Genomic DNA, 24,267 nt, shown 5'->3' on the forward strand with positions numbered 1-24,267 from the left:
CATAAGAGCTTTGTTTACCCAAACTTCCCATAACCCAAGTTTGGTATGAAAGGAGGACTTGCCCAAAGAAGCAGAGTTGCCGCTAGGAAAATGACACAGATTAATTCGGTCTCAAAAGTCCATTTCCAGAAATGATGTTGCTGATTGCACAAGAATAAACAGTACATGATTGATAAATCCCACATTTTGGGGCTGGGAACAGCTTCCCTATGTTCCTAAGGAGCTGTGTATTTGGAATCAGGTAAAACTGAAAGTAAGAGTAGTTGGCCGTCTAAGGCCAGGCTGGATGAGACAAGTTCCCATATTTTGATCTATCTCTTTGTGATTAGAGCATCTGTGAAGGACACACACTGTGCTATCTCCACGGTGTAAGTAACGTACAAGAGAAAGAGGCCTGATACCGTGAGTCTCCTCTGGGCCTCAGGTCCTGACTGATGCTGGGCCTTGAGCCACCCTGTCTGTCTGTCTTGAGGAGACACTGAGAGGGAGTGATGAGTGGGACCAGCACCAAAAGGTCTCTGCAGGATGGGATCGAACCACCTACTACTCATTTCCTTATGATTGATTTGTTCTATAAATGGGGCTCCTCAGTCGTTCGATGCTCTTACTGACGTGAGTATGATGGAGAAAAAGACAAAATACGTGGCAGTTTGTATGGTTCATCTGGCAAAGTCAAAGTTATTTACATAAAGGGAAGATGTGAGGAAGACTCTGGACTTGGGAAATCTGGAGTCTCATCCCAGCTGTGCAGCTGGCTTGTGGGGCCTGAGTGACGAGTCCTCTGACCCACCCCAGTGCCCTCCAGACCTCAAGGTCTCCTCCTGGTGGGCAGACTGTGACCAGACTTCCAGCAGCAGCCCTTCCAGATCCTCACATGGGGGCCCATTTCCCACCCAGCCCAGTGTCAGCCGGTGCCCAGCCTGTAAAGCTGTTGGCTGACAGTGGAAAGGGGATCCCCTACCAGTTCCCCCCACTTCCACCATCTTTGTCTGAAAGACTAGAAAATTTCTTTCAGGTGAAAAATATCCTGTGGCAGATACATTCATTATCCACACTAAGTTTCTGTTCTCTTCGGGAAATGTGTGCCTTTTAACAAGTCAGGGCCAGTTTTACAGCAGCCCGTCATGGCACAGCGATCTGCAGTAGAGGTGCAGAGGGACCAGGGCTCTTGGCTGCTGTGCGGCACCATCTGTCACTTTGATGATATGACAGTAGACAGGTCTCCTGAGTCGCCGTGTCAAGAGGAAGCTTCCATGCGACAACTGTCATCTCATCCCTTGGGGCTCCGTGGTGGATACATTGAAGCAAAGCTATAGAAATGCTCTGTTATAATACATGATTTCTTCTAATTTCCAGAACATGATCAATGATTAGTAGTACAATACTTGGATCCAGAACTTATAGATAACTTGTACAGATCAATAAGAGAATTCAAACAAACCCACTTAGCAATGGGCAAACCTCCTGAGCAGATGCTTTACACTAGAGCAAGGGTCCAGAAATGAAGGCCCTAGAGGCCAATCCATGGGTTTGGGCTATTCACTGTCAATGCACACAGGGCCTGTGGGTGACCAGCAGCCTTTCCTCCTCATCTGATATTTTGGAGTCCATGATGGAGCCTGGAGCAGCCTTGTCGCTCTGGGAGGGGTAGGAATAACCTGCCCTTCTAGAAGGGTGTGCTTCCCATGTGTCCTGGGAGACGGAGCCCACTCGGTTTGTCACCCTAGCAGTGGATGGAGGACCCTTCAAATCCTAACTCAGGGCACAGGCACTCACATAGCTTCCCGGGGGGTTAGCCTTTGGTGGCAAAGCCAGAGTTCTGGTGGAGTTTTATGTCAATGGACTGCAGGGCCTCAGGATTTAGTGTCCTCACTCTAAGGTCATGAACCTGAAGACTGGGGGGGGTTTGGCACTGAGATCCACACCTGGGAACATCTCACTGGCTGTATTCCAGCAGGATGTGTGGTGGAACAGTCTGTTCTGTGCTTGGGAGTTGGGGCCCTTCCGCATCTCTCTAATTCCACAAATACTCTGCCCTGCAAGTTTCATCTTTCTCAGAAAGCTAGTTAATAGAACTCAGCATCGTCATTACTGGAAAGGAGAAAAGTTCCTGAAAGGAGATATTTAGGAGGCGTGGGGAACAGAAGTGCCTGTGAGCTTCGATCCTACAAATACTCTCATCTGTCAGGTTTTGTTCAGCCTGACCTGACGATTCAGCCTGGAAATTTCATCAGCAACCGAGCCAGGGGAGAGAGTTCAACTGTGAAGCCAACCCTAAATGGGCCTCCATGGAGAGGACAGATAAAATTGCACGAGGGAGTTTGTGCCAAGGTGGCTGTTCAGGGGCTGGTGCAGGGGGGTGGAGTGGGGGGGGCTGGTGCAGAGGTGCCCTCAGGGGGTCGGTGAGCGCTCCATGGACCTGCTGAATGAGGCCCTGGTTCCTTCAGGCCTGGGTGCCATTCCTGGGAGCCAGAGGCTGGGGGCTCCTGCCAGGACCAACTCCCCTCTTCCCTCCTGGCCCTGCAGACGTGCTCAGGCAGGAGGACTCCTGGTGTGTGCAGCCCCTTCCAGGCAGCCCCTTCCAGACTCAGCCCCAGGATGCTCTGGGCAGGAGGGGCCTCAGGCCTGGGATTCCAAGGCCCAGGAGGAACCTGGGTCAGAAATGCAGCGAGCCCTTGCTGGGGACAGAGGCCTGGGTCTTGCCCCTGAGACCTCCTTCTCCCCAGGGCAGTGGCGGCACTTCCCAGGAGCTGACCCAGGATGGAGGTGCCCCCTGCACACACGGCAGCTTGGAGACCCAGGCCCAGGCCCTGCTCCCAGGAGGGGCCCACTGTGGGCAGGATGGGTCAGTGGCCAGGCTGAGCCCTTACATCATGGTCCCTGCTGTGTCGCCTGGGGAGGTTTGGAAGCAGGGCCGAACAATGTCCTCATGGCCCCCAGGAGAGGAATGGACAGTGGGGGGACCCCAGAAGGAGAAGGCCCTGGAATCTCAGAAACAGGGAAGCTTCTCACTGTGCTTCTACTTGTAAGGTAGGGGCCTGGGTGTGGCCCCTGAACCTGTGAGCTGTCCCACCATGTGGCTTCTGGTGGCCTCTGGGTCTCTGGACAGAGCCTCCCACTGAAGACAGTGGTTGCTCTTCAGGACATTACTACGAGGTATAACCAACAGGATAGTTTCATGTGCATGTGCAGACTTCAAACTCCTGAAGCCTCAAAGGGGGTTCAGCTCGGGTCCTCTGTGAGACTAGGATAAGCTGGATCAAGGGTCCAGGTGTCAGGATTCTGGCTTTATCTGTCCTATGGTTTTATTTTTTTATTTTTTAAAGATTTTATTTATTTATTCATGACAGACACAGGGAGAAAGAGAGAGAGGCAGAGACACAGTCAGAGGGAGAAGCAGGCTCCATGCAGGGAGCCCGACATGGGACTCGATCCCGGGACCCCAGGATCACACCACGGGCTGAAGACGGTGCTAAACTGCTGGGCCACCAGGGCTGCCCTGTCCTATGGTTTTACTGCTTTCTCAGTGATAGCTGAATTCTCCAACAGAGGATTTTCAAAAGATATGAAGGTCATAGGCCACCCAGGATTCCAGGATTCCAGGTGCTTGTGGTTTCAAGAGACAAGTTCTCTAGAGGGATGCGACGGACCGTGTAGGACAGGCCCTGGGCAGGCTGAGTGGGCACGGCGCAGGTGCACGGGGCAGAGTCTATATTGCCTCCTGCCCCTGCCCTCCCAGCTCGGAGTCCCCCGGCTCCTGGGAGCTAACTGCACATCTGGCCTTGCTCACCCAGACGAGGCTGTGAGGGGCCCTGACTGTGGCCTGTGCTGTGCTTTCTGCCAGAAAGGCCCCCGCTCCCTTCAGCGTCCCCCGCTCCCGAACCATCCTCATCTAAGGACCCTGCCACTCCAGGTCTGCTCCCAGCACAAACAGCCCACGGGGAGTGCAGGGTCTCAGCTCCACGACCCGAGGAATCAGAATCCTTCTATACCCAAGGTCTTCAGGAAATTCCTGTGCTCTTTAAAGTGGGAGACACCTGGTAAGTCCTGCTCACCCTCAGTCTTCAGCTCAGAGATCGCCTCCTGCAGGGAGCCCTCCTGCTCTGCTCCCCACCCCACCCGCAGCAGGGACAGTTCCAGAGCCCAGCGATGGGTGCACATGCCCCCTTCACGAGCACTTGCAGTCCCTGAGTCTCTCCCCTCTGCTGCGGGGGACTTGGCAGGAGGACATTTCTTACTGTCGTGGTTCCCACGCGTAGCAGCATCGGCTCTACTGAGGGAGTTCATGTGCCCACCTGGGGGTCCTCGTTGGAGCCCTCCGGAAGCTGCCCTTGGGGTCCCCGTGTGGGGGCCGCTGGGAGGTGAGACCACCGGCTCTCGGGGGCCTTCAGGTACGGTGGGGCCTGGGGGGAGCCCACGAGGACACGCCTACTCCACGCTCGCCTCCCTGGAGGCCAGGCCTCCCATAGGGGGATGGGTACAGGCCTTGCTGACTTTCCCCAGGGTCCCCCTGCAGAGATTTTGCTAAGGGTGATGTGGGGACACCCGGACCACACACGGGGTTCTCAGAAAAGGTCTGAGTCTCTCTTCCTGCCTCTCCTCTGACCCCCCAACGGCCCAACCTTGGTCCCAGTCTGTCCTCCTGCAGGAGCCCAGAGTCAGCCTCCTTCCAGAATCCAGCCCTCCCTCCCCCTCCCAGGTTCCCCTGGCCCCACATCCAGGGAGATCTCTGTAGAACACACATCACACACGTGCCCAGCCAGCACCCCCTGTCCCAGGTCTAAACCCTCCCCTGGTGTCTCTACCCTGCATTGGGGAGAGGTGTGTGCAGCGGCCCTTCTCCTTGACCCTGCCCCCCAAGAGCACAGCCCTCAGCCTCTCTACTCCTGGGCTCTCTGCCTAGAGCCTCTGTCGCCTTCCCCGCCCCGCCCCGGACCACCTCCTGTCCCCTGCATCTCAGCCTGAATGTCCCTCCGGGTGTGGCCCCTGACCCCGCCAGCCACCACCCATTGGGAATTCTCTGCAGGGCAGACAATCCTCCTCCTTATTGCCTTGTTCTTGATTCCCGGGCTTCGCCAGTCACTAGGAGGAAACCTTGGGGGTCCACGGGCCTCCCTGGGTTGTGGCTTCCATCCCACACGCACCCCACCCACTCCACCAGCGCCAAAGCCATCGGAGAAGCTGCTGGATGCTCACTGCACATGTGGGCGCAGATGAGACAGTGACACACACGCACACATTGGATCCTCGGAGTCCCGGGCGCTGGTCCTTCTCCAAATCGCTCTGGACCCCTGTGTGCCTGCTTTGTGCCCGAGGCTGACTCCCCTGCTGCTCTCCCCGGCCCCAGGGTGGCTGCCCTGCTCCTGCCATGCCAGGGGGACTGGAAGACAGAGGGGCACATCTCCCCGTTCCTGGGACAGCCCCCCACGGGGCTCAGCGGGGCCACCTCCCTCTCCTCCCTGCAGGCCCAGGGCTGGGACCAGCACCCCTGCTCCTGGAGGCCGGGGGCCCCCCTCCCGGGTCCTGGCCTCCTCCCTGCCACAGCTCGGGACTGTCCCCTGGCCTCTGTCTCCTCTGCTCCTTGTTGGGGGAGAGCTCCTGCTTGGGGTCTGTGCTGGGACACGAGGGCCTCTGCTCCCTGGGAATAAGATCCGGGAGTCTGTCCTCTATTCACACAGTAAACACACACGGTTTTCCTTTCCTATTATTTATTTATCAATAATCAATGTTTATAATTTTCCACTCTGGTTTTACATTTTCTGGGACTCACAGAGCAGCTGAGAGTGTCTAGATTCTGCATCAGAGGGTGTGTACGTGCACACCCAGGGGCAGGGAAGTGTGTGTTTGCCACGAGGAGAAAGCTTAGCAATTGGGACTGCATCCAATTCACCAATGTGAAACAACAAACGGTATCTTTTTTTTTTTTTTACAACAAACAATATCTTAAGCAAAACAATAGAGTTTAAGAAATTACAGAACAATAAAGAAATGATTGTAAATTCTTAAGTTTTCCTATCTATAAATTTACGACTGAACTAATCCTATGAATTCTGGACTAAAAAAATAAAAATGTAGAAGTACAATGTGAATTTAAGATTAAAATATGAATTTAGGGCAAAACTATGAATTTAGAACTAAAATATGAATTTTGAACTAAAATTTGAGTTTAGGAATAAAATATGAATTTAGGACTAAAATATGAGTTTGAGACTAAAATTTAAGCTTAGGACAAAAATATGAATTTTGAACTAAAATTTGAGTTTAGGAATAAAATATGAATTTAGCACTAAAATATGAGTTTGAGACTAAAATTTAAGCTTAGGACTAAAATATGAATTTAGGACAAAAATATGAGTTTAACTCTAAAATATGAATTTAGGACTAAACTATGAATTTTGGACCAAAATTTGAATTTAGGACTAAAATATGAGTTTCAGGACTACCAACAGGAGTCTATAACTACACTAACAATTTTACACATTTTGAGTGTTTGTTTTTTTTCTCTCATTGTTTTGAAAACCAACCACATTTTATTCACATCAATATTGAGTTACTTCTAGTGCACAGAAGTGGTCTTGTTTTGAACGTCTCTATCCATGCCAATTTTAAGAGGATATTGACTTAAGTCATAGTGGATTAATTAAAATCAAAATATCACACCTATAGTATAGAACTCTAAAGCATCCGATGGGGAACCTACGTACTTAGGAGACTAGTAACCAAGCTCTGGGCCACAGCACAGCAGGAAGGTCATAATGCTGTCGTGCTCAGCGTGACTGTGGCCCGAGCTGAGCAAGAGCAGCCTCGCTGGAGAGAGGGCATCAGGCCTGGTGCGCAGAACTCCAGGCCGGGGCTGTGCCGGGGGGGTGGCTGTTCGGGACCCAGCTGCCCCGAGCCCCGTCCCACCCGCAGGGGCCCGGGATCCCTGTGCCCTCCCAGTGCGACCTTCCTCCTTCCTGGGGGCCTGACCACCCCGGGGCCCCCCCGCACACTTGCCAGCCTCTGGGGGCTGCGGGAGGAGCAGGGGGGCCAGTCGGGAAAGGCCGGCAGGTCCTCTCCAACACGGCCAGCCTCTGCCTCTCGCGGGCATTCTCTTGCCTCAGCTGCTGGAACTTTCTCTCCCTGGACACAGCTGCCTCCCAGCCTTTGGAGGCCCTGTTCTGATGGAAGAGGACCTCCTGGTGATAGTGGGCCGTGGTTCTCTCCAGCTCCTGAGCCAGGTCCTGGGCGATCTTCTTGTGGAGGTTGCGAACCTGGTAGGTGCAGTTGAGGTCTCTATACAGGCCGGCCAGGCGCTTCTCTATCGCCAGGCACTGAGCTTCCTCTTGAAACAATTGGCGGTGAAGTTGCCGGGTGTGTTGGTCCTGTTCGTCCTCCTGCTTCTGAAGGGTGAGCTTCAGCTGCTGAATCTGACTCTCAAGCTGGGAATTTTGTGCCTGCAAAGAGGCCTCCCGGGTTTGGAGACTGTGTATTTGTCGGACGAGCTCTGGGATCTCCGGCCTTTCTGCCCGGGGCTGTGTGGCTGTGTCCCCAGGCTCCCCTTTGGGTCGTCGAGGGGACACACTGAGGCCGCCACCGTCAGGGCCAGCCTTCAGGTCAACGGCTGCCCGCTGGACGGGGTGATCACCACGTCCTGCTTCTCTCTTTGGCTGGACCCTCCTGTTCTCGGCCCCCCCTAGTTTCGCAGGGAGGTGGGGCGAGGGGACGGCCTGCAGGCCCGGGTCTACACTGGGTGGGGACCGGCTGGCTGGACCTCTCGGGACCGGCTTCATGCCTGCCTCCCCCTGCTCCAGCCTTTCTTCTCGCTCCTTGTCCTGTCCTCTCTGCCTGCATCTCGAAATTTCACTGTGGAGCAGATCTGGACTTTCTGGAAAGTGAACGTTCTCCCTCACGTCCTTCTGGGCTTCGCTCGGCAGTTGGTCCCCAGCCTCCTTTGAGGATCTTAGGATGGGTTTGTCCCCAGGAACTTGGGGACGTTGAAGACGTTGTCTCTTCTGTGTCATCTTCACAAAGTTGAGAGTGTTCCAAAGTAACAGCGTGTCCAGGTTTCTATTAAATGCCAACAAGCACAGGATTTGTAACCTGGGCGGACTGACCTCCCCCCTGGGAGGCCTGTGGGCGTCATCTGTCTGTGTGGTGGCCACTCTCTTCTCACTGGGGGCTCCACAGACTCCATGGGGGTCAGAGCAGCTTCTGCCCAGGGCCTTCCCTCTTCGGGGAGTGAGTCGTCTCTTCACGAGGAAAACCAGCCCCACGGTACACAGCAGCATGGCCCAGGGAAACACAGGGCCACGTGGGCTGTGTCCCCAGCTGCCAGTAATCACCAGCAGCGCTTGCCACAGGCACTCCAGGACCAGCTGGAAAGTGGATCCGGTGGCCGAAGCCAGGCCCTCCAAGGCTGTGTAGAGCTCCATAGCTCTGGCTCCGAGTGCCAGCGTCCTGTGGGTCACAACTGCCCACTCAGAACCCTGTGGAGAGTTCCATCTCTAAAGTAAACAAGTTCCAGGCAACCAGGGCATGTCAGTTGGTTGGGGGAGGGGAGCCCAGCAGGGTCTTGAAAACAGTTCTCCCTAACTGCTCTGAAGGAGAACGTGATCTCAGTCACACAAGCACTGGGGGAGGTGCCTGGAGCTTAGGCACCAGCCTGGAGCTGAGGCACCCACGTCCCCCGGGGTCCTCCAGGGAACCTAGGGGGTCAAGGCAGGGCCAGGCCCTATTCCTTTCTGAGGACAAGAGAAGTCAGGGCAGAGAGTTAGGGTCTCCTGCCCTGGCCAGGCCAATTCTCGATCTCATGTTCCCTCTGCTGCTGGGACTCCTGGTCCTGTCTGCAAAGGTCCCAGGGATCTCCCTCCTCTGAGGCTCCCTCCCTCATTGGTGTGGTTCCTGTGGGCAGGCTGGTCACTGGGGGTTGAGACCCTGGTTGTCCCCAGAAGTCCTAACTCAGGAGAAATCTATTAGGACAACCAGGGTGTTAGAATTTCATGGACTCTGTGGGGCCAGCCTGTCCTTGTTTACTGCAGGTGTTCCTGGAAGGGGATGACTCTGCTACAGGGTGATACAGTGACCTGGTCTGTTTCCCTCATGAGGCCCTCCATCTCCAGCCTGTGCCTCCCCTCATGTCCAGTGGAAGGTACCCATTCCAGTGAGACATCTTCAGAAGTAGGCCCCTGAGGATGGAGCAGTTTGTATTTGGGATCATTTTGCCTCCTTTTATCACTTTAAACAGTGGGTGGCTTCCTAGTATCTCTGTGGCAGAGCCAGGCTCAGAGTCCTCTTGTCCATCCCCTGGGACTCTGCCACGAGAGGCAGTTCCCCGAACCCAATACTGACAAGGGAACAAGGCACCTGTCATCACAGCCCAGTAGGCAGATCCTGGAAGGTGCCAGAAGAGCATCAGTGGACAAGGTGTGAGTATGGGGGCAGTGGTGTCTCTCCAGTGAAATCACATACCTTCAGAGGTACTCTGCAACTACAAGTGGCTGGTCTTTTAAAAGTGACGAAAAGGGGTAAAAAAAAAAAAAAAAAGTATTCTTCAAAAACCAGGTCTGAAGAGGTAAAATAAAATTAAAAGTATTGACCCTTAGAGAAGTCCAGGATATTTTATGGACTGAAATAACCAAGTGCAAGAAAATACATAGAAAGAGGACTCAGAGAATGTTCTGGGATGGTAGCCTTTTCCCAAATCCCATCTGTGGAGTGGAATTTAAAGAAGCCAGGAGGAGCCTTTCCTCATCGCTGGTATCTGTGCCTCTCCTGTCCTGTCCTCCTCTCCTCTCCTCTGTTGTTTTATCCTATTATTTCCTTTCTTTTTTTTCTGTGGTTTTAAAAATATATTTTTAAAAGTTTTATCTCGTAAGTACCAACCTACATAATCTCTAACTCTTTACAGTTTGCACATATTCAGGTTTGGGTTTATCACCCAGATCATACAGTGTCCCCTGAGGTCTGTCTCCCCTGCAAGTGAGCTGCTTCCTGTGGCCCCCAGACAGAGGCAGCCCTGCCCCCAATCAGCCTCCACCCATTGGTCACAGCACTCAGAGTACAGGCTGTACGTCCTCTTGGGTTTTCTCTGGCCAAGCAGTTCACAGCATCCCCTCCATGCAGAGTGCTGCCTGCTTTTCTTCTTTCTCTCTTCTTCTTCTTCTTTTTTTTTGGATTGTATTTAAATTCAAGCTAGTTAACATATAGTGTATTAATAGTTTAGGAGGTAGAATTTAGTGATTTAATGTTGCATACAACACCCAATGCTCATTCCATCACATGCTCTCCTTCATGCCCATCACCCAGTTACCCCATCCCTCCCTACACCCTCCCCTCCAGTAACCCTCAGTTGGTTCTCTACGGTTAAGAGTCTCTTATGGTTTTTCTCCCTCTCTATTTTCATCTTCTTTTATTTTTCCTTCCCTTCCCCAACGTTCTTCTGCTTTGTTTCGTAAATTTCACACATGACTAAAATCATATGATATTTGTCTTTCTTTGCTCGACATATTTCACTTAGCATAATATCCTCTAGCTCCACCCACATCCTTGCAAATGGCAGGATTTCATTCCTTTTGATGGCTGAGTAATATTCCATTGTATGTATATAGACCACATCTTCTTTATCCATTTATCTGTCAATGGACATCTGGGCTCTTTCCGTATTTTGGCTATTGTGCACATTGCTCCTACAAACATTAGGGTACATGTGCCCCCTGACCACTAATCAGGCCTCGACCAGTACAAAAAGATTGAGAACATATTGTGCATAATTTCAGACCACAATGTGATGAAACTTGAAGTCAGCCACAAGAAAAAGTTTGGAAAGACCACACATACATGGAGGTTAAAGAACAACCTTCTAAGGAAAGAATGAGTCAACCAGAACATTAAAGAATAATTTAAAAAAATACATGGAAGCAGATGAAAATGAAAACCTAACTGTCCAAAACCTTTGGGACACAGCAAAGGTGGTCAGAAGAGGGAAGTATAGAGCAATACAGGTCTTCCTCAAGAAGCAGGAAAAGTCTTGGGACACCTGGGTGGCTCAGTGGTTGAATGTCTGCCTTCAGCTCAGGTTGTGATCCTGGGGTCCTGGGACCAAGTCCAGAATCAGGCACCGTGGAGGGAGCTAGCTTCTCCCTCTACCTATGTCTTTGCCTCTCTCTGTGAGTCTCTCATGAATAAATAAATAAATAAAATCTCTAAAAATTAAAAAGAAGCAGGAAAAACACAACCTAACCTGACACATAGTAAAGGAGCTGGAAAAAGAACAGTAAATAAAGCTTCGATCCAACAAGAGAGGAGAAATAATACATATTAGATCTGAAATAAAGGTTAGGGAAATCAAAACAACAGAACGGATCAATGAAACTGGGAGCTGGTTATTTGAAAGAATTAACAAAATTGATAAAACCTCTAGCCAGATTGATCAAAAAGAAAAGAGAAAGGACCCAAATAAAATCATGAATGACTTCTGCCCAGGGCATGATCCTGGAGACCCGGGATCGAGTCCCATGTCGGGCTCCCTGCATGGAGCCTGCTTCTCCCTCTGCTTGTGTCTCTGCCTCTCTCTCTGTGTGTGTCTCTCATGAATAAGTAAATCTTAAAAATAATAATAAAATAAAATAAAATAAAATAAAATAAAATAAAATAAAATCATGAATGAAAGAGGTTTCATAGCTTTCCACTGCAGGGTCACCTTTGAGCTGTGCTCCCTCCTGTGTGTACGTGTGTGAGAATGTGTGTGTGTTTATTTGCCATCAAGGGGGAACTTTTATCAAGAGAAACTTTTATTTTATCTCCTAAATATTAGAAACATTTAAAGAACAAACAATATTTTAAAAAAACAGAGGCAAAAAATAAAAAATAAAACAACAAAGACTTAAAAATGAGAAAATAAGAAATGGTGGTTGGGAAATCTGAACTCCCCTAAAATAATCAAAGAATGTGGGGCTACACTCCTAAAAATTTCTAAACAAATCAAAATTCCTTCTTACAGCTTCCATGACACAGAAACGGACTTCATTGTTTTAAGTGTCTTTCTCATGTCAGACTGAGATGATGGCACGTCCTAGTGGACCTTTCATTTTAATAAAAATGCAATACTATCTAGTTCCACAGAGTCCAATGATGACGAAATATGTATTCATGAGAATTATATCACTGAATCTGTATTTTAAAAATACCAACTTAAGTTATACCAGAAGTTTCAATGAAAGCAGTCATGGCATTAAATAATAGTAGCTTCCCTCAAGAAAGAGCAATCAGACATTATTCACAGAACTCCAGGCAAAGGCTGCCCTGTGTCCAGTCCCACCTGGATCCCTGCACCCTCACAGTGGGACCATTCTCCTTCTTGCGGGCATGATGACCCCGGGGACCCCCGCACACTTGCCAGCCTCTGTAGGAGGAGAGCAGCAGGAGAAAGAGGACCAGTCAGGAAAGGCTGGCAGTTCCTCCATGATGGCCAGCATCTGCCTTTTGGGATCATTTTCTTGCCTTAGCTGCTGGAACTTTCCCTTGCTGGACACAGCTGCCACCCAGCTTTTTGCGGCCCTGTCCTGATGGAAGAGGATCTCCTGTGATAGTGGGTGGTGTTTCTCTCCAGCTCTTGATCCAGGTCTTGGGCCATCCTCTTGTAGAGATTGCGAATCTCACATATGGAGCTCATATGTCTGCTTGCAGTAGAAATAACATTGGCACAGGCCAACCTGCTGTGTGTGTCTACCGATACAATGCACTGAGGAGAACACAATGTTGCCTCTGTGGTACTCTGTCAGAAGTCCATAACTGGACTCTGATTATGGAGAAATTCCAAGCAAATCTGAAGTCGGGAACATTTTGCAGAGTGGCCCATCTGCTTCAAACCTTTAAGGGTCATTAAAGACCAAGAAGTCCTGAGAAATTATTTCAGATTCAAAGAAGCTCATGGGACAGCACAACTAAATGCAAGGTATGATCCTGGAATAAATCCTGAGCCACAGGAAAGAAACAGAGGTGATGGTATTGGATAAATTGAAAAAAAATGGGAATATGGGCAATAGATTAGATAAACATTGTGTCCATGTTAAATTCCAATTGTGGTCATCATACTCTAGTGGGGATATACTAGAATGCCTGGGGGGTCAGAGGCTTTATGGCTTTAACTTTGTCAAGATAAAGTTAGTCTGGTCTCCTCTTGATTCTAGAGTTTACCTTTGCATAGGGCTCTTTCCCTCTACCTACCTCTCAGAGTTTCCCCCACTGCAGGAAACTCTCCCATGCCTCTTTTGGCTTCTTTTTTCTATATTCCATAGCCCAGAGGGACGGATATGTCCCCCTCATACCCAGCACTGGCTTCCACAGCCGGGGTGTATTAAACAGAACCCATGTTTCACGTGTGGCTTCTACACAGGATCCTGAAAAATGAAAGAATTGTGTGGCTGTGTTTGTGGAGGTTACATATGGGCACCTATGTTGGGGTGCCTGCTCCCAGGTTCTCTGATCCTCACAGAGAACTATGTTTTGCTGAGTTACTCAGAATCACTGAAATTTTCTGTTCACCCTCACTCTAGTTATTTTGGCTCTACGATAAAGAAAAGTTAATTACTTGCACATTTGATTAACTGAAAAAAAAAAATCCAGACTGTATTTTTTGAGTCTTGATCAATTAGGACTACTTGCCCAGAGGAACCAAATTAATGGTTTTCACATTCAAGTTGTAGAGAAGAAGTTCTGGCTGCCTTTCTTATTGCACCTACCCAAAGGTCAGAGCTTGTAAAAACAATTGTGATGGTACTAGTAATCCTGGTGCTTGGTCATCAACAAATCTGTTCCAGGCTTGGTCTTGGGAGAACTTTGCACCATGAGATATGGATGGGCCAATTTCAAGTACAGATGAGGAAATGGCCCTGCTGCTTAGATTCTTGCATGGGTCCTATATGTACATAGTTTGGGCATGGCTGCAAACAATTTGCTCATAACTTTGTTTAAGCCTCTCCAAAGGTCAAAGAAGAATCTTCAGAATTTAATCTTTGTGTAAAAGAACACCAACTGTCTTGCCCAGTTAACTCCTCTCTTGCCTTGATCCGTCTCTGTTTTCCTTTTATTTCTCTTTAAAAGGCAAATTAAGGGGCATCTGGGTGGCTCAGTGGCTGAGTGTCTGCCTTTAGCTCGGATCGTGATCCTGGGGTCCGGGGATCGAGTTCCACATCAGGCTCCCTGCAGGGAGCCTGCTTGTCCCTCTGCCTGTGTCTCTGCCTCTCTCTGTCTCTCATGAATAAATAAATAAAATATATTTTTTAAAAAGTCAAATTAAAAACAACAAGATAGACTTATTTCACTCAGCATAATACCCTCCAGTTCCATCCACGTTGAAGCAAATGGTGGGTATTTGTCATTTCTAATGGCTGAGTAATATTCCACAGTATACATAGACCACATCTTCTTTATCCATTCATCTTTCGATGGACACCGAGGCTCCTTCCACAGTTTGGCTATTGTGGACATTGCTGCTATAAACATCGGGGTGCAGGTAACTCTGGGAAACGAACTAGGGGTGGTGGAAGGGAAGGAGGGCGGGGGTTGGGGGTGAAATGGGTGACAGGCACTGAGGGGGGCACTTGACGGGATGAGCACTGGGTGTTATTCTGTATGTTAGCAAATTGAACACCAATAAAAAATAAATTACAAAAAAGAAAAAAAACAAGATAGCATGGAGTAGCTCAGGCTGCAGAACAACTCAACTTGAATTCACTTCTGTCAGCTACAAACATGTCAGGCTCTTCCCTTAGTTCCTTGAGCCTCAATTTACTCACCTGTAATGTCAACGTCAAAATCAAGTTGAGGAGATTGAAGAAAGGACATTCATCACACAACAGACTTGAAGCTTCTCACAGAACACATGTATCCAGTGGTAGCAGTCTTCGTCTCCCCTCTTGGGAGACTCTGATCTTGAAACAGAGTTGGCATCAGGCTCCAGTGGCGATGCTGACACTACACAAACTTCCAGCCAGTGTGCAAGCACTCTGCTCTACCATGCTGGGGTGGGGCAGGTGTGCACAATATGAATGAGTGCCTGGGGAGAAAGGGGTGGGCTATTCTCTAAGCGGTCAAGCCTGACCACTGGTCTGCCTCCCGGAAACTCACCTCTCTTTTTGTACTTGGATTCATGCCTTCCAAATGGAAGGAAATCATCTCTCCATCATACCACTGTAAAGAATTGTTGAAAACAGTTGTTCTAAAAAATTTTTTGAGACAAAAACGTTAAGTAATGACTACCAAGGCATTAGTCATCAATATCAATAAGGAAGTCTGCTTTTAGTTAGCAAGATCCCTAACTAGGAGGGATTAAGCAGCTCTTACAAAAGTGTGTATTGTATAATTTTGTCCTAAGCTGAAAGCCAGCATCTCTGTATCCAGCCCCACATCAACATCTGAAATACCTTTTCCCATAATCCAAATCATCCAAGAATAAACACTCTTAATCAAAGTCTTAAGAGGAGGGAAAAAGGAATTTGTTTTTCCAGTTGATTTTAACCATCTTTTCCAAAGCAGGAGGCTGTCCCTGGTGGTACCTTCCTCATAATGCTTTAGTGAAATATGGCCATTGCCACTACTTCTAGCAAGTTCTCCGGGTGCAGAGAATCAAGACATGGCACTTGACATGACTAACAAGCACCAGAATTTTGGAGGTTCCAACTAACTCATTTTACTCTTTGGGTGAGCTCCTATTTTTTACACTTTGCAAAGAGAGAGATACCCTTGAACTCTGCAGTCCGTCCCAGTGTGGAAAGCTTAAAAGAGATCGAGAACTGTTATTATGAAATGCTAGAGCAAATATTTCCAAGACTGCTTCACAAGGTTCCTTGGAATTAACATCAGTTACTTACTATATGATGAAAAAGCCATGCATTCATGAGTGTTTTTTTAGCCGGAGGAGTGTTTGCTGGGAATAGTGCAAACAGAGCTTGAGAGCCAGATCATAAGTGGGAGCATAATAGCAGCTCTAAAGATGGGAAGTGGTGTCCCCTGGTAGTCATTGTTGCTGAATCCTGAATAGCTCTGCTCATGGTTTCACCAGGAGCTTGCAACATCATGTAGAAAATAAATTTATAAATATAATTAAGTAAATATAGAGCTACATGGAAAATTTGGCAGAGAATTATATATTTTTATGATTATATAAGTAATATACATGTTCTTAGTGGAAAATATGAAAAATAAAAATATGGCAAATAAAAGAAAATAAAAATCATCCAAATTGCCCAATTCCACCATGAAAGGTAACCATTTTCTGAGATACATATATATTTTTCTTTTTCTACAAAATTATGTTCATGCACTATACTTGTCTTGTGATTTTTCACTTAAGTTAATTATTTTTTGTGTTTTAGTATCTGAGTGACTGAATCCTTAGGACATCCATTGCAAAAATAATATTTCATTGAAATCTAAGTTTTTTCCTAAAATATTTATTTGAACTTTGCTGTCTACTCTAAAACATACCTGTATTTGTTTTAATATAAATTAAAACATATTTTATATAAAATATGCAACATATAAATATGAAATGTAAAATATGTTATAGGCAAATAAACAATCTATAAAGTATAAAATGTAATATATTTTGTTACATAAAATATATAATATAAAATATATAAAAAATATGCTTCATTCTATGTAAATGAAAGCTGCTGTTTTCCTGTACTCTTAGATATTTCAGGTAATGCCATTTAAATACTTCTACTAAAAAAATTCCTGAAAATAATAAACAAACAAACAAATAAATAAGCACTTATACTTACCACACACCTAGGAATTCTTTTTGCCTAATTTTAGCCAGCATCTTTAAAATACTCTATGTCACTGGAAAAAAGCTCATTAATAATTTTTATATGTAACCCTGCCCACCCCACCAACACATACTCTACTATTGATTTAGAGACTAATTAATATGCATTTAGGGACTCTTTGGCCATAATTTCAAGGTGTGGAAAAAATAGGTTTCCTCAGGAAAACTGATTCTCCAACCCAATTCTAGAGTCGATCTGAGGTGCCCCTTCATTACGCATAAATGTATCAATTTACAGAACAAAAAAACATAAAATCAATGGGTCACAACTTTTTACTTAAAAAATTTCTCCACTGGAAACCTGACTGGCTCAGTGGTTGAGCGTCTGCCTTTGGCTCAGGGCATGATCCCCGGGTCCTGGGATGGAGTCCCGCATCAGGCTCCCTGGAGGGAGCCTGCCTCTCCCTCTGCCTATGTCTCTGCCTTTCTTTCTGTGTCTCTCATTAATAAATAAATAAGATCTTAAAAAATTTTTTCTTCCACTAAGTGTCATGCAGTTTGGGCTTATTTTTTTGCTGGCCTATGAGGAAATTAGTCACCGCATGGCAAAAGATGAGCCATAAACATGTCCCTCCTGCTTGACATGACAAGTTGCTTCCCTCATATTCTCCAGGTTGCTATGGTATGTTGCAGATGATAAAATCACGTTCTCTCCAGACACAGGCATGGTGCTTCTAAGATGGAATTAAATGTGTCAATATTTCCTGACTCATTTCCCAAAATGTCATAACTCCCCATTTTATCACCATTGTAGGGACCACCCAAATCAGATATTTGGACAACAGAAATATGGATTGAAAGATGGAGAAACAACTTCCTTCCCAGTGACTTACAAATGAGCCCAGCTCTGCTGATCAGGAGCTATCTGAGGAGATATCCCCACCATCCAACTCACCAAAACCTAACATTCCACAGTTGGATCTTCATACTTTTGGCTTTAGACTGCTAAAGTTGTATTGTTTACAAAGATGCAAGTGTCAAAGAGCTCAAGCTGTACACTTTTTTTAAATAAATTTATTTTTTATTGGTGTTCAATTTACCAACATACAGAATAACACCCAGTGCTCATCCCGTCAAGTGCCCCGCTCAGTGCCTGTCACCCAGTCACCCCCACCCCCCGCCCACCTCCTCTTCCACCACCCCTAGTTCGTTTCCCAGAGTTAGGAGTCTTTATGTTCTGTCTCCCTTTCTGATATTTCCCACACATTTCTTCTCCCTTCCCTTATATTCCCTTTCACTATTTTTTTAAATTTATTTATTTATGATAGTCACAGAGAGAGAGAGAGAGAGAGGCAGAGACACAGGCAGAGGGAGAAGCAGGCTCCATGCACAGGAGCCCGATGTGGGATTCGATCCCGGGTCGCCAGGATCGCGCCCTGGGCCAAAGGTAGGCGCCAAACCGCTACACCACCCAGGGATCCCCCCCTTTCACTATTATTTATATACCCCAAATGAATGAGAACATATAATGTTTGTCCTTCTCCGATTGTCTTACTTCACTCAGCATAATACCCTCCAGTTCCATCCACGTTGAAGCAAATGGTGGGTATTTGTCGTTTCTAATGGCTGAGTAATATTCCATTGTATACATAAACCACATCTTCTTTATCCACTCATCTTTCGATGGACACCGAGGCTCCTTCCACAGTTTGGCTATTGTGGCCATTGCTGCTATAAACATTGGGTTGCAGGTGTCCCAGCATTTCATTGCATCTGTATCTTTGGGGTAAATCCCCAACAGTGCAACTGCTGGGTCGTAGGGCAGGTCTATTTTTAACTCTTTGAGGAACCTCCACACAGTTTTCCAGAGTGGCTGCACCAGTTCACATTCCCACCAACAGTGTAAGAGGGTTCCCTTTTCTCTGCATCCTCTCCAACATTTGTAGAACAAATTATTTTAAGATTTGTGTGGAATCAGAAAAGACCCCGAATAGCCAGGGGAATTTTAAAAAAGAAAACCATATCTGGGGGCATCACGATGCCAGATTTCAGGTTGTACTACAAAGCTGTGGTCATCAAGACAGTGTGGTACTGGCACAAAAACAGACACATAGATCAGTGGAACAGAATAGAGAATCCAGAAGTGGACCCTCAACTTTATGGTTAACTAATATTCGATAAAGGAGGAAAGACTATCCATTGGAAGAAAGACAGTCTCTTCAATAAATGGTGCTGAGACAATTGGATATCCACATGCAGAAGAATGAAACTAGACCACTCTCTTTCACCATACACAAAGATCAACTCAAAATGGATGAAAGATCTAAATGTGAGACAAGATTCCATCACAATCCTAGAGGAGAACACAGGCAACACCCTTTTTGAACTTGGCCACAGTAACTTCTTGCAAGATACATCCACGAAGGCAAAAGAAACAAAAGCAAAAATGAACTATTGGGACTTCATCAAGATAAGAAGCTTCTGCACAGCAAAGGATACAGTCAACAAAACTCAAAGACAACCTACAGAATGGGAGAAGATATTTGCAAATGACATATCAGATAAAGGGCTAGTTTCCAAGATCTATAAAGAACTTCTTAAACTCAACACCAAAGAAACAAACAATCCAATCATGAAATGCGCAAAAGACATGAAGAGAAATCTCACAGAGGAAGACATAGACATGGCCAACATGCACATGAGAAAATGCTCTGCATCACTTGCCATCAGGGAAATACAAATCAAAACCACAATGAGATCCCACCTCACTCCAGGGAGAATGGGGAAAATTAACAAGGCAGGAAGCCGTACACTTTTGTCAGGCATTTGCCACAGTGTTTCTCAAGCAGGGGTGATCAAATTACCTTTATCAGTAACTTAAGGAAGGGTGGGGGAGAGGTGGAACATGGTTAATTAAATATCTCTAAGCCCATCCCCTAGAGATTCTAATTCTGTAGCTCTGTGGAGGGCTCTTGGAATCTGAAGTTCAGCCTCTCCAGGAGATTTCTATCTGAGAACCAATAATTATGACTGCAGTTGGGCACCTATGTGGCTCAGTCGGCTAAGTGTCTGCCTTCAGCTCAGGTCATGATCCTGAGGTCCTGGGATAGACTACAGTATAAGGCTCCCTGCTCAGTGGGGAGTCTATTTATCTCTCTCTCTCTCTGTCTCTCTGCTTGTTCTCTCTCTTAAATAAATAAATAAAAATTTAAAAAAAAATTTTTTATTTTTTTTTATTTTTTTTATTTATTTTTTATTGGTGTTCAATTTACTAACATACAGAATAACCCCCAGTGCCCATCACCCATTCACTCCCACCCCCCGCCCTCCTCCCCTTCTACCACCCCTAGTTCGTTTCCCAGAGTTAGCAGTCTTTACGTTCTGTCTCCCTTTCTGATATTTCCCACACATTTCTTCCCCCTTCCCTTATATTCCCTTTCACTATTATTTATATTCCCCAAATGAATGAGAACATATAATGTTTGTCCTTCTCCGACTGGCTTACTTCACTCATTCCTGATCAAAACTCTTCAGAGTGTAGGGATAGAGGGAACATTCCTCAACATCTTAAAAGCCATCTATGAAAAGCCCACAGCAAATATCATTCTCAATGGGGAAGTACTGGGAGCCTTTCCCCTAAGATCAGGAACAAGACAGGGATGTCCACTCTCACCACTGCTGTTCAACATAGTACTGGAAGTCCTAGCCTCAGCAATCAGACAACAAAAAGACATTAAAGGCATTCAAATTGACAAAGAAGAAGTCAAACTCTCCCTCTTCGCCGATGACATGATACTCTACATAGAAAACCCAAAAGTCTCCACCCCAAGATTGCTAGAACTCATACAGCAATTCGGTAGCGTGGCAGGATACAAAATCAATGCCCAGAAGTCAGTGGCATTTCTATACACTAACAATGAGACTGAAGAAAGAGAAATTAAGGAGTCAATCCCATTTACAATTGCACCCAAAAGCATAAGATACCTAGGAATAAACCTAACCAAAGATGTAAAGGATCTATACCCTCAAAACTATAGAACACTTCTGAAAGAAATTGAGGAAGACACAAAGAGATGGAAAAATATTCCATGCTCATGGATTGGCAGAATTAATATTGTGAAAATGTCAATGTTACCCAGGGCAATATACACGTTTAATGCAATCCCTATCAAAATACCATGGACTTTCTTCAGAGAGTTAGAACAAATTATTTTAAGATTTGTGTGGAATCAGAAAAGACCCCGAATAGCCAGGGGAATTTTAAAAAAGAAAACCATATCTGGGGGCATCACAATGCCAGATTTCAGGTTGTACTACAAAGCTGTGGTCATCAAGACAGTGTGGTACTGGCACAAAAACAGACACATAGATCAGTGGAACAGAATAGAGAATCCAGAAGTGGACCCTCAACTTTATGGGCAACTAATATTCGATAAAGGAGGAAAGACTATCCATTGGAAGAAAGACAGTCTCTTCAATAAATGGTGCTGGGAAAATTGGACATCCACATGCAGAAGAATGAAACTAGACCACTCTCTTTCACCATACACAAAGATAAACTCAAAATGGATGAAAGATCTAAATGTGAGACAAGATTCCATCACAATCCTAGAGAAGAACACAGGCAACACCCTTTTTGAACTCGGCCACAGTAACTTCTTGCAAGATACATCCACGAAGGCAAAAGAAACAAAAGCAAAAATGAACTATTGGGACTTCATCAAGATAAGAAGCTTTTGCACAGCAAAGGATACAGTCAACAAAACTCAAAGACAACCTACAGAATGGGAGAAGATATTTGCAAATGACATATCAGATAAAGGGCTAGTTTCCAAGATCTATAAAGAACTTATCAAACTCAACACCAAAGAAACAAACAATCCAATCATGAAATGGGCAAAAGACATGAAGAGAAATCTCACAGAGGAAGACATAGACATGGCCAACATGCACAGGAGAAAATGCTCTGCATCACTTGCCATCAGGGAAATACAAATCAAAACCACAATGAGATACCACCTCACACCAGTGAGAATGGGGAAAATTAACAAGGCAGGAAACAACAAATGTTGGAGAGGATGCGGAGAAAAGGGAACCCTCATACACTGTTGGTGGGAATGTGAACTGGTGCAGCCACTCTGGAAAACTGTGTGGAGGTTCCTCAAACAGTTAAAAATAGACCTGCCCTACGACCCAGCAATTGCACTGCTGGGGATTTACCCCAAAGATACAAATGCAATGAAACGCCGGGACACCTGCACCCCGATGTTTCTAGCAGCAATGGCCACGATAGCCAAACTGTGGAAGGAGCCTCGGTGTCCAATGAAAGATGAATGGATAAAGAAGATGTGGTTTATGTATACAATGGAATATTACTCAGGTATTATGCTGAGTAAAATTTTAATTAATAATTAAAAACGTATGAGTGCAATCATGAATACTTTCTTGAGATCAGAGGAGACATTTAATGATCTCTGGGGGTGATTCAGTGAATGAGGGACACAGAGGAGTCTACACAGGGCACTGAACAAGCCCGATTTTTCCTGGAGTGGTCTTCTATCAAGTGCTTTCTCAGAGAGGGTACGATAATTGTATATTTTGAATAAATGTCCTGTGAAAAGACAAAAACAAATATGTGAGCATTTGTGTCTCCTTCTGTTCATCTAGGGAGAGGTTTACATGGCATATATTAAGCCTTCCCACTCACCCTGAAGTTCCATCCTTTACACAGGCATGAGCCCCAGCAGGGTGGTCCTGGACCAGCTATTTTTAAACCCATTCTGACCTCACCTATCAGGTCAGAGGCCAGTGATGGGAGGAGGTACTTGCCTCCTGTGTTAGTTTCCTGGGCCTGCCATCACAAAATACCCACACACAAGGTGACTTGAGCAACAGGTTTATCATCTCACAGCTCTGGAGGTTAGTCTGAGATCAATGGGGTCAGAAGGGTTAGTTCCTTCTGAGGGTCTGAGAATGATCAGTTCCGGGCCTCTTCCCCAGCTTCCAGTGGCTTTGTACATTCCTTGGCTTGATGGCCATCTTCTCCTTGTGTTTTCATACTTTCTTCCCTCTGTGTGTCTGTCTCTGTGTCCAAATTTCCCCTCTTTATAAAGACATCAGTCATCTTGGATTAGAGCCAGCCTAATGACTTCATCTTAGTTTGATCATTTGAGACCAAATGACTCTATACCCTAATAAGGTCACATTCACAGGTACTGGGGACTTCAACATCTTTCGGGAATGCAATTTGGCCTTATAGGCTTATAGGCTTCTGCTTTTCTCCCTCGGATCTGTCTCAGCCATGCATTTCTGTGCCCTTAGTGGCTGGGGACAGCACCTGGTCCTGCACCTGGTTCTCTACTTTGTTCTGAGCAGCTGGGCAAACACCTCTCATCAGTGCCCCCACAGCTCCATGAAGGATCCTAGCAACTTCTCAGTGACTTATGTGAGCCCAGTAAAGGCAGCTAATCACAGCAGGGACACAAAGAAATAGAGCTCAAACCAGATGTTTGCAACAAGCTAGGAAATTGACAAGTGAGCCCCAGATGGTCTTTCCAACTTTAATTTTACCAGATTTCTCCTTACTGTGACTTTTATTAAATCATTATTTATTATTATTATTATTATTATTATTATTAATTTGTCTAATCTTAGAAACAAATTATACCCATTTCTCTGGAGGGATTTTTAGATCTTGCTTCCAGGTCTTGCCCAATAAAAGGTTAAAATTCAAATACCTAATGATCGAAGAGTTCACTTTCTCCATGGAACCATTTTTACCTAAGGTGATAGTAGTGACCACAGCAATCATCCTTAAGATGCTATGATGTAATTTTTTTTTTAATTGTATATATCGGGCAGCCCTGGTGGCTCAGCAGTTTAGCGCTGCCTACAGCCCAGGGCGTGATCCTGCAGACCCAGGATCAAGTCCCATGTCGGGCTCCCTGCATGAAGCCTGCTTCTCCCTCTGCCTGTGTCTCTGCCTCTCTCTCTCTCTCTCCTCTCTGTGTATTCTCATGAATAAATAAATAAAATCTTTAAAAAATTGTATATATCAAAAAGAAGAAGAAGAATGATCTACTTGTCACCTCAGAGGAAACCAAGAGGAATAGGATTCTTAGTCCTCACTGGAGGTGAAACTTTCCACCTATCATAAGGTACCTGATATACTTCCCATGAGTATTACTCTTCATGTCCAAGAGTACTGAGCACACTTCCTTTGAAATCTTCCCCAGAAGGACCAGCTGATGAAGCCATTGGCTCCATCAGTGCTGGTGCCATCATGGACCTCCTCTGGCACTGCAAGGCCACAGCTCAACTCTTGGTAGCCTGGGGAAGGTGAGGTGTTCTAAGTGCCCCAGGGCATTGCTGAAACAGATTTGGCAGCAAGGCATTAAAGCAACAGACATTAGTTTAGGATTCCAACACAGGGCTATGTGCTTACTGTTGCCTAAATATTAGGAAATACTGCTCTATTAGCAGTGGCGTTAGATATGTTCTCTAGGGCACAAATT

The 24,267-nt window shown here is 46.2% G+C and overlaps 1 protein-coding gene across 1 annotated transcript; it reads left to right on the forward strand.

Moving 5' to 3' along the window:
* Nucleotides 1-2,194: 2,194 nt before the first annotated feature.
* Nucleotides 2,195-6,002, forward strand: LOC140621668 (uncharacterized). The gene is made up of 2 exons (XM_072806965.1): nt 2,195-2,331; nt 3,351-6,002. Exons 1-2 carry the CDS (start codon nt 2,289-2,291, stop codon nt 4,526-4,528), a joined length of 1,221 nt encoding a protein of 406 aa, XP_072663066.1. The 5' UTR covers nt 2,195-2,288; the 3' UTR covers nt 4,529-6,002.
* The last annotated feature ends 18,265 nt before the right edge of the window (nt 6,003-24,267 follow it).

Source organism: Canis lupus, chromosome 30, assembly GCF_048164855.1.
Source record: "Canis lupus baileyi chromosome 30, mCanLup2.hap1, whole genome shotgun sequence".
In the NCBI taxonomy this organism is placed as follows: domain Eukaryota; kingdom Metazoa; phylum Chordata; class Mammalia; order Carnivora; family Canidae; genus Canis; species Canis lupus.

Coding starts and splice junctions, on each gene's coding strand:
- LOC140621668 (XM_072806965.1), top strand. CDS start 2,289: ATGGAGAGGACAGATAAAATTGCACGAGGGAGTTTGTGCCAAG. Junction 2,332..3,350: donor ACGAGGGAGTTTGTGCCAAG/GTGGCTGTTCAG, acceptor TATTCATGACAG/ACACAGGGAGAAAGAGAGAG.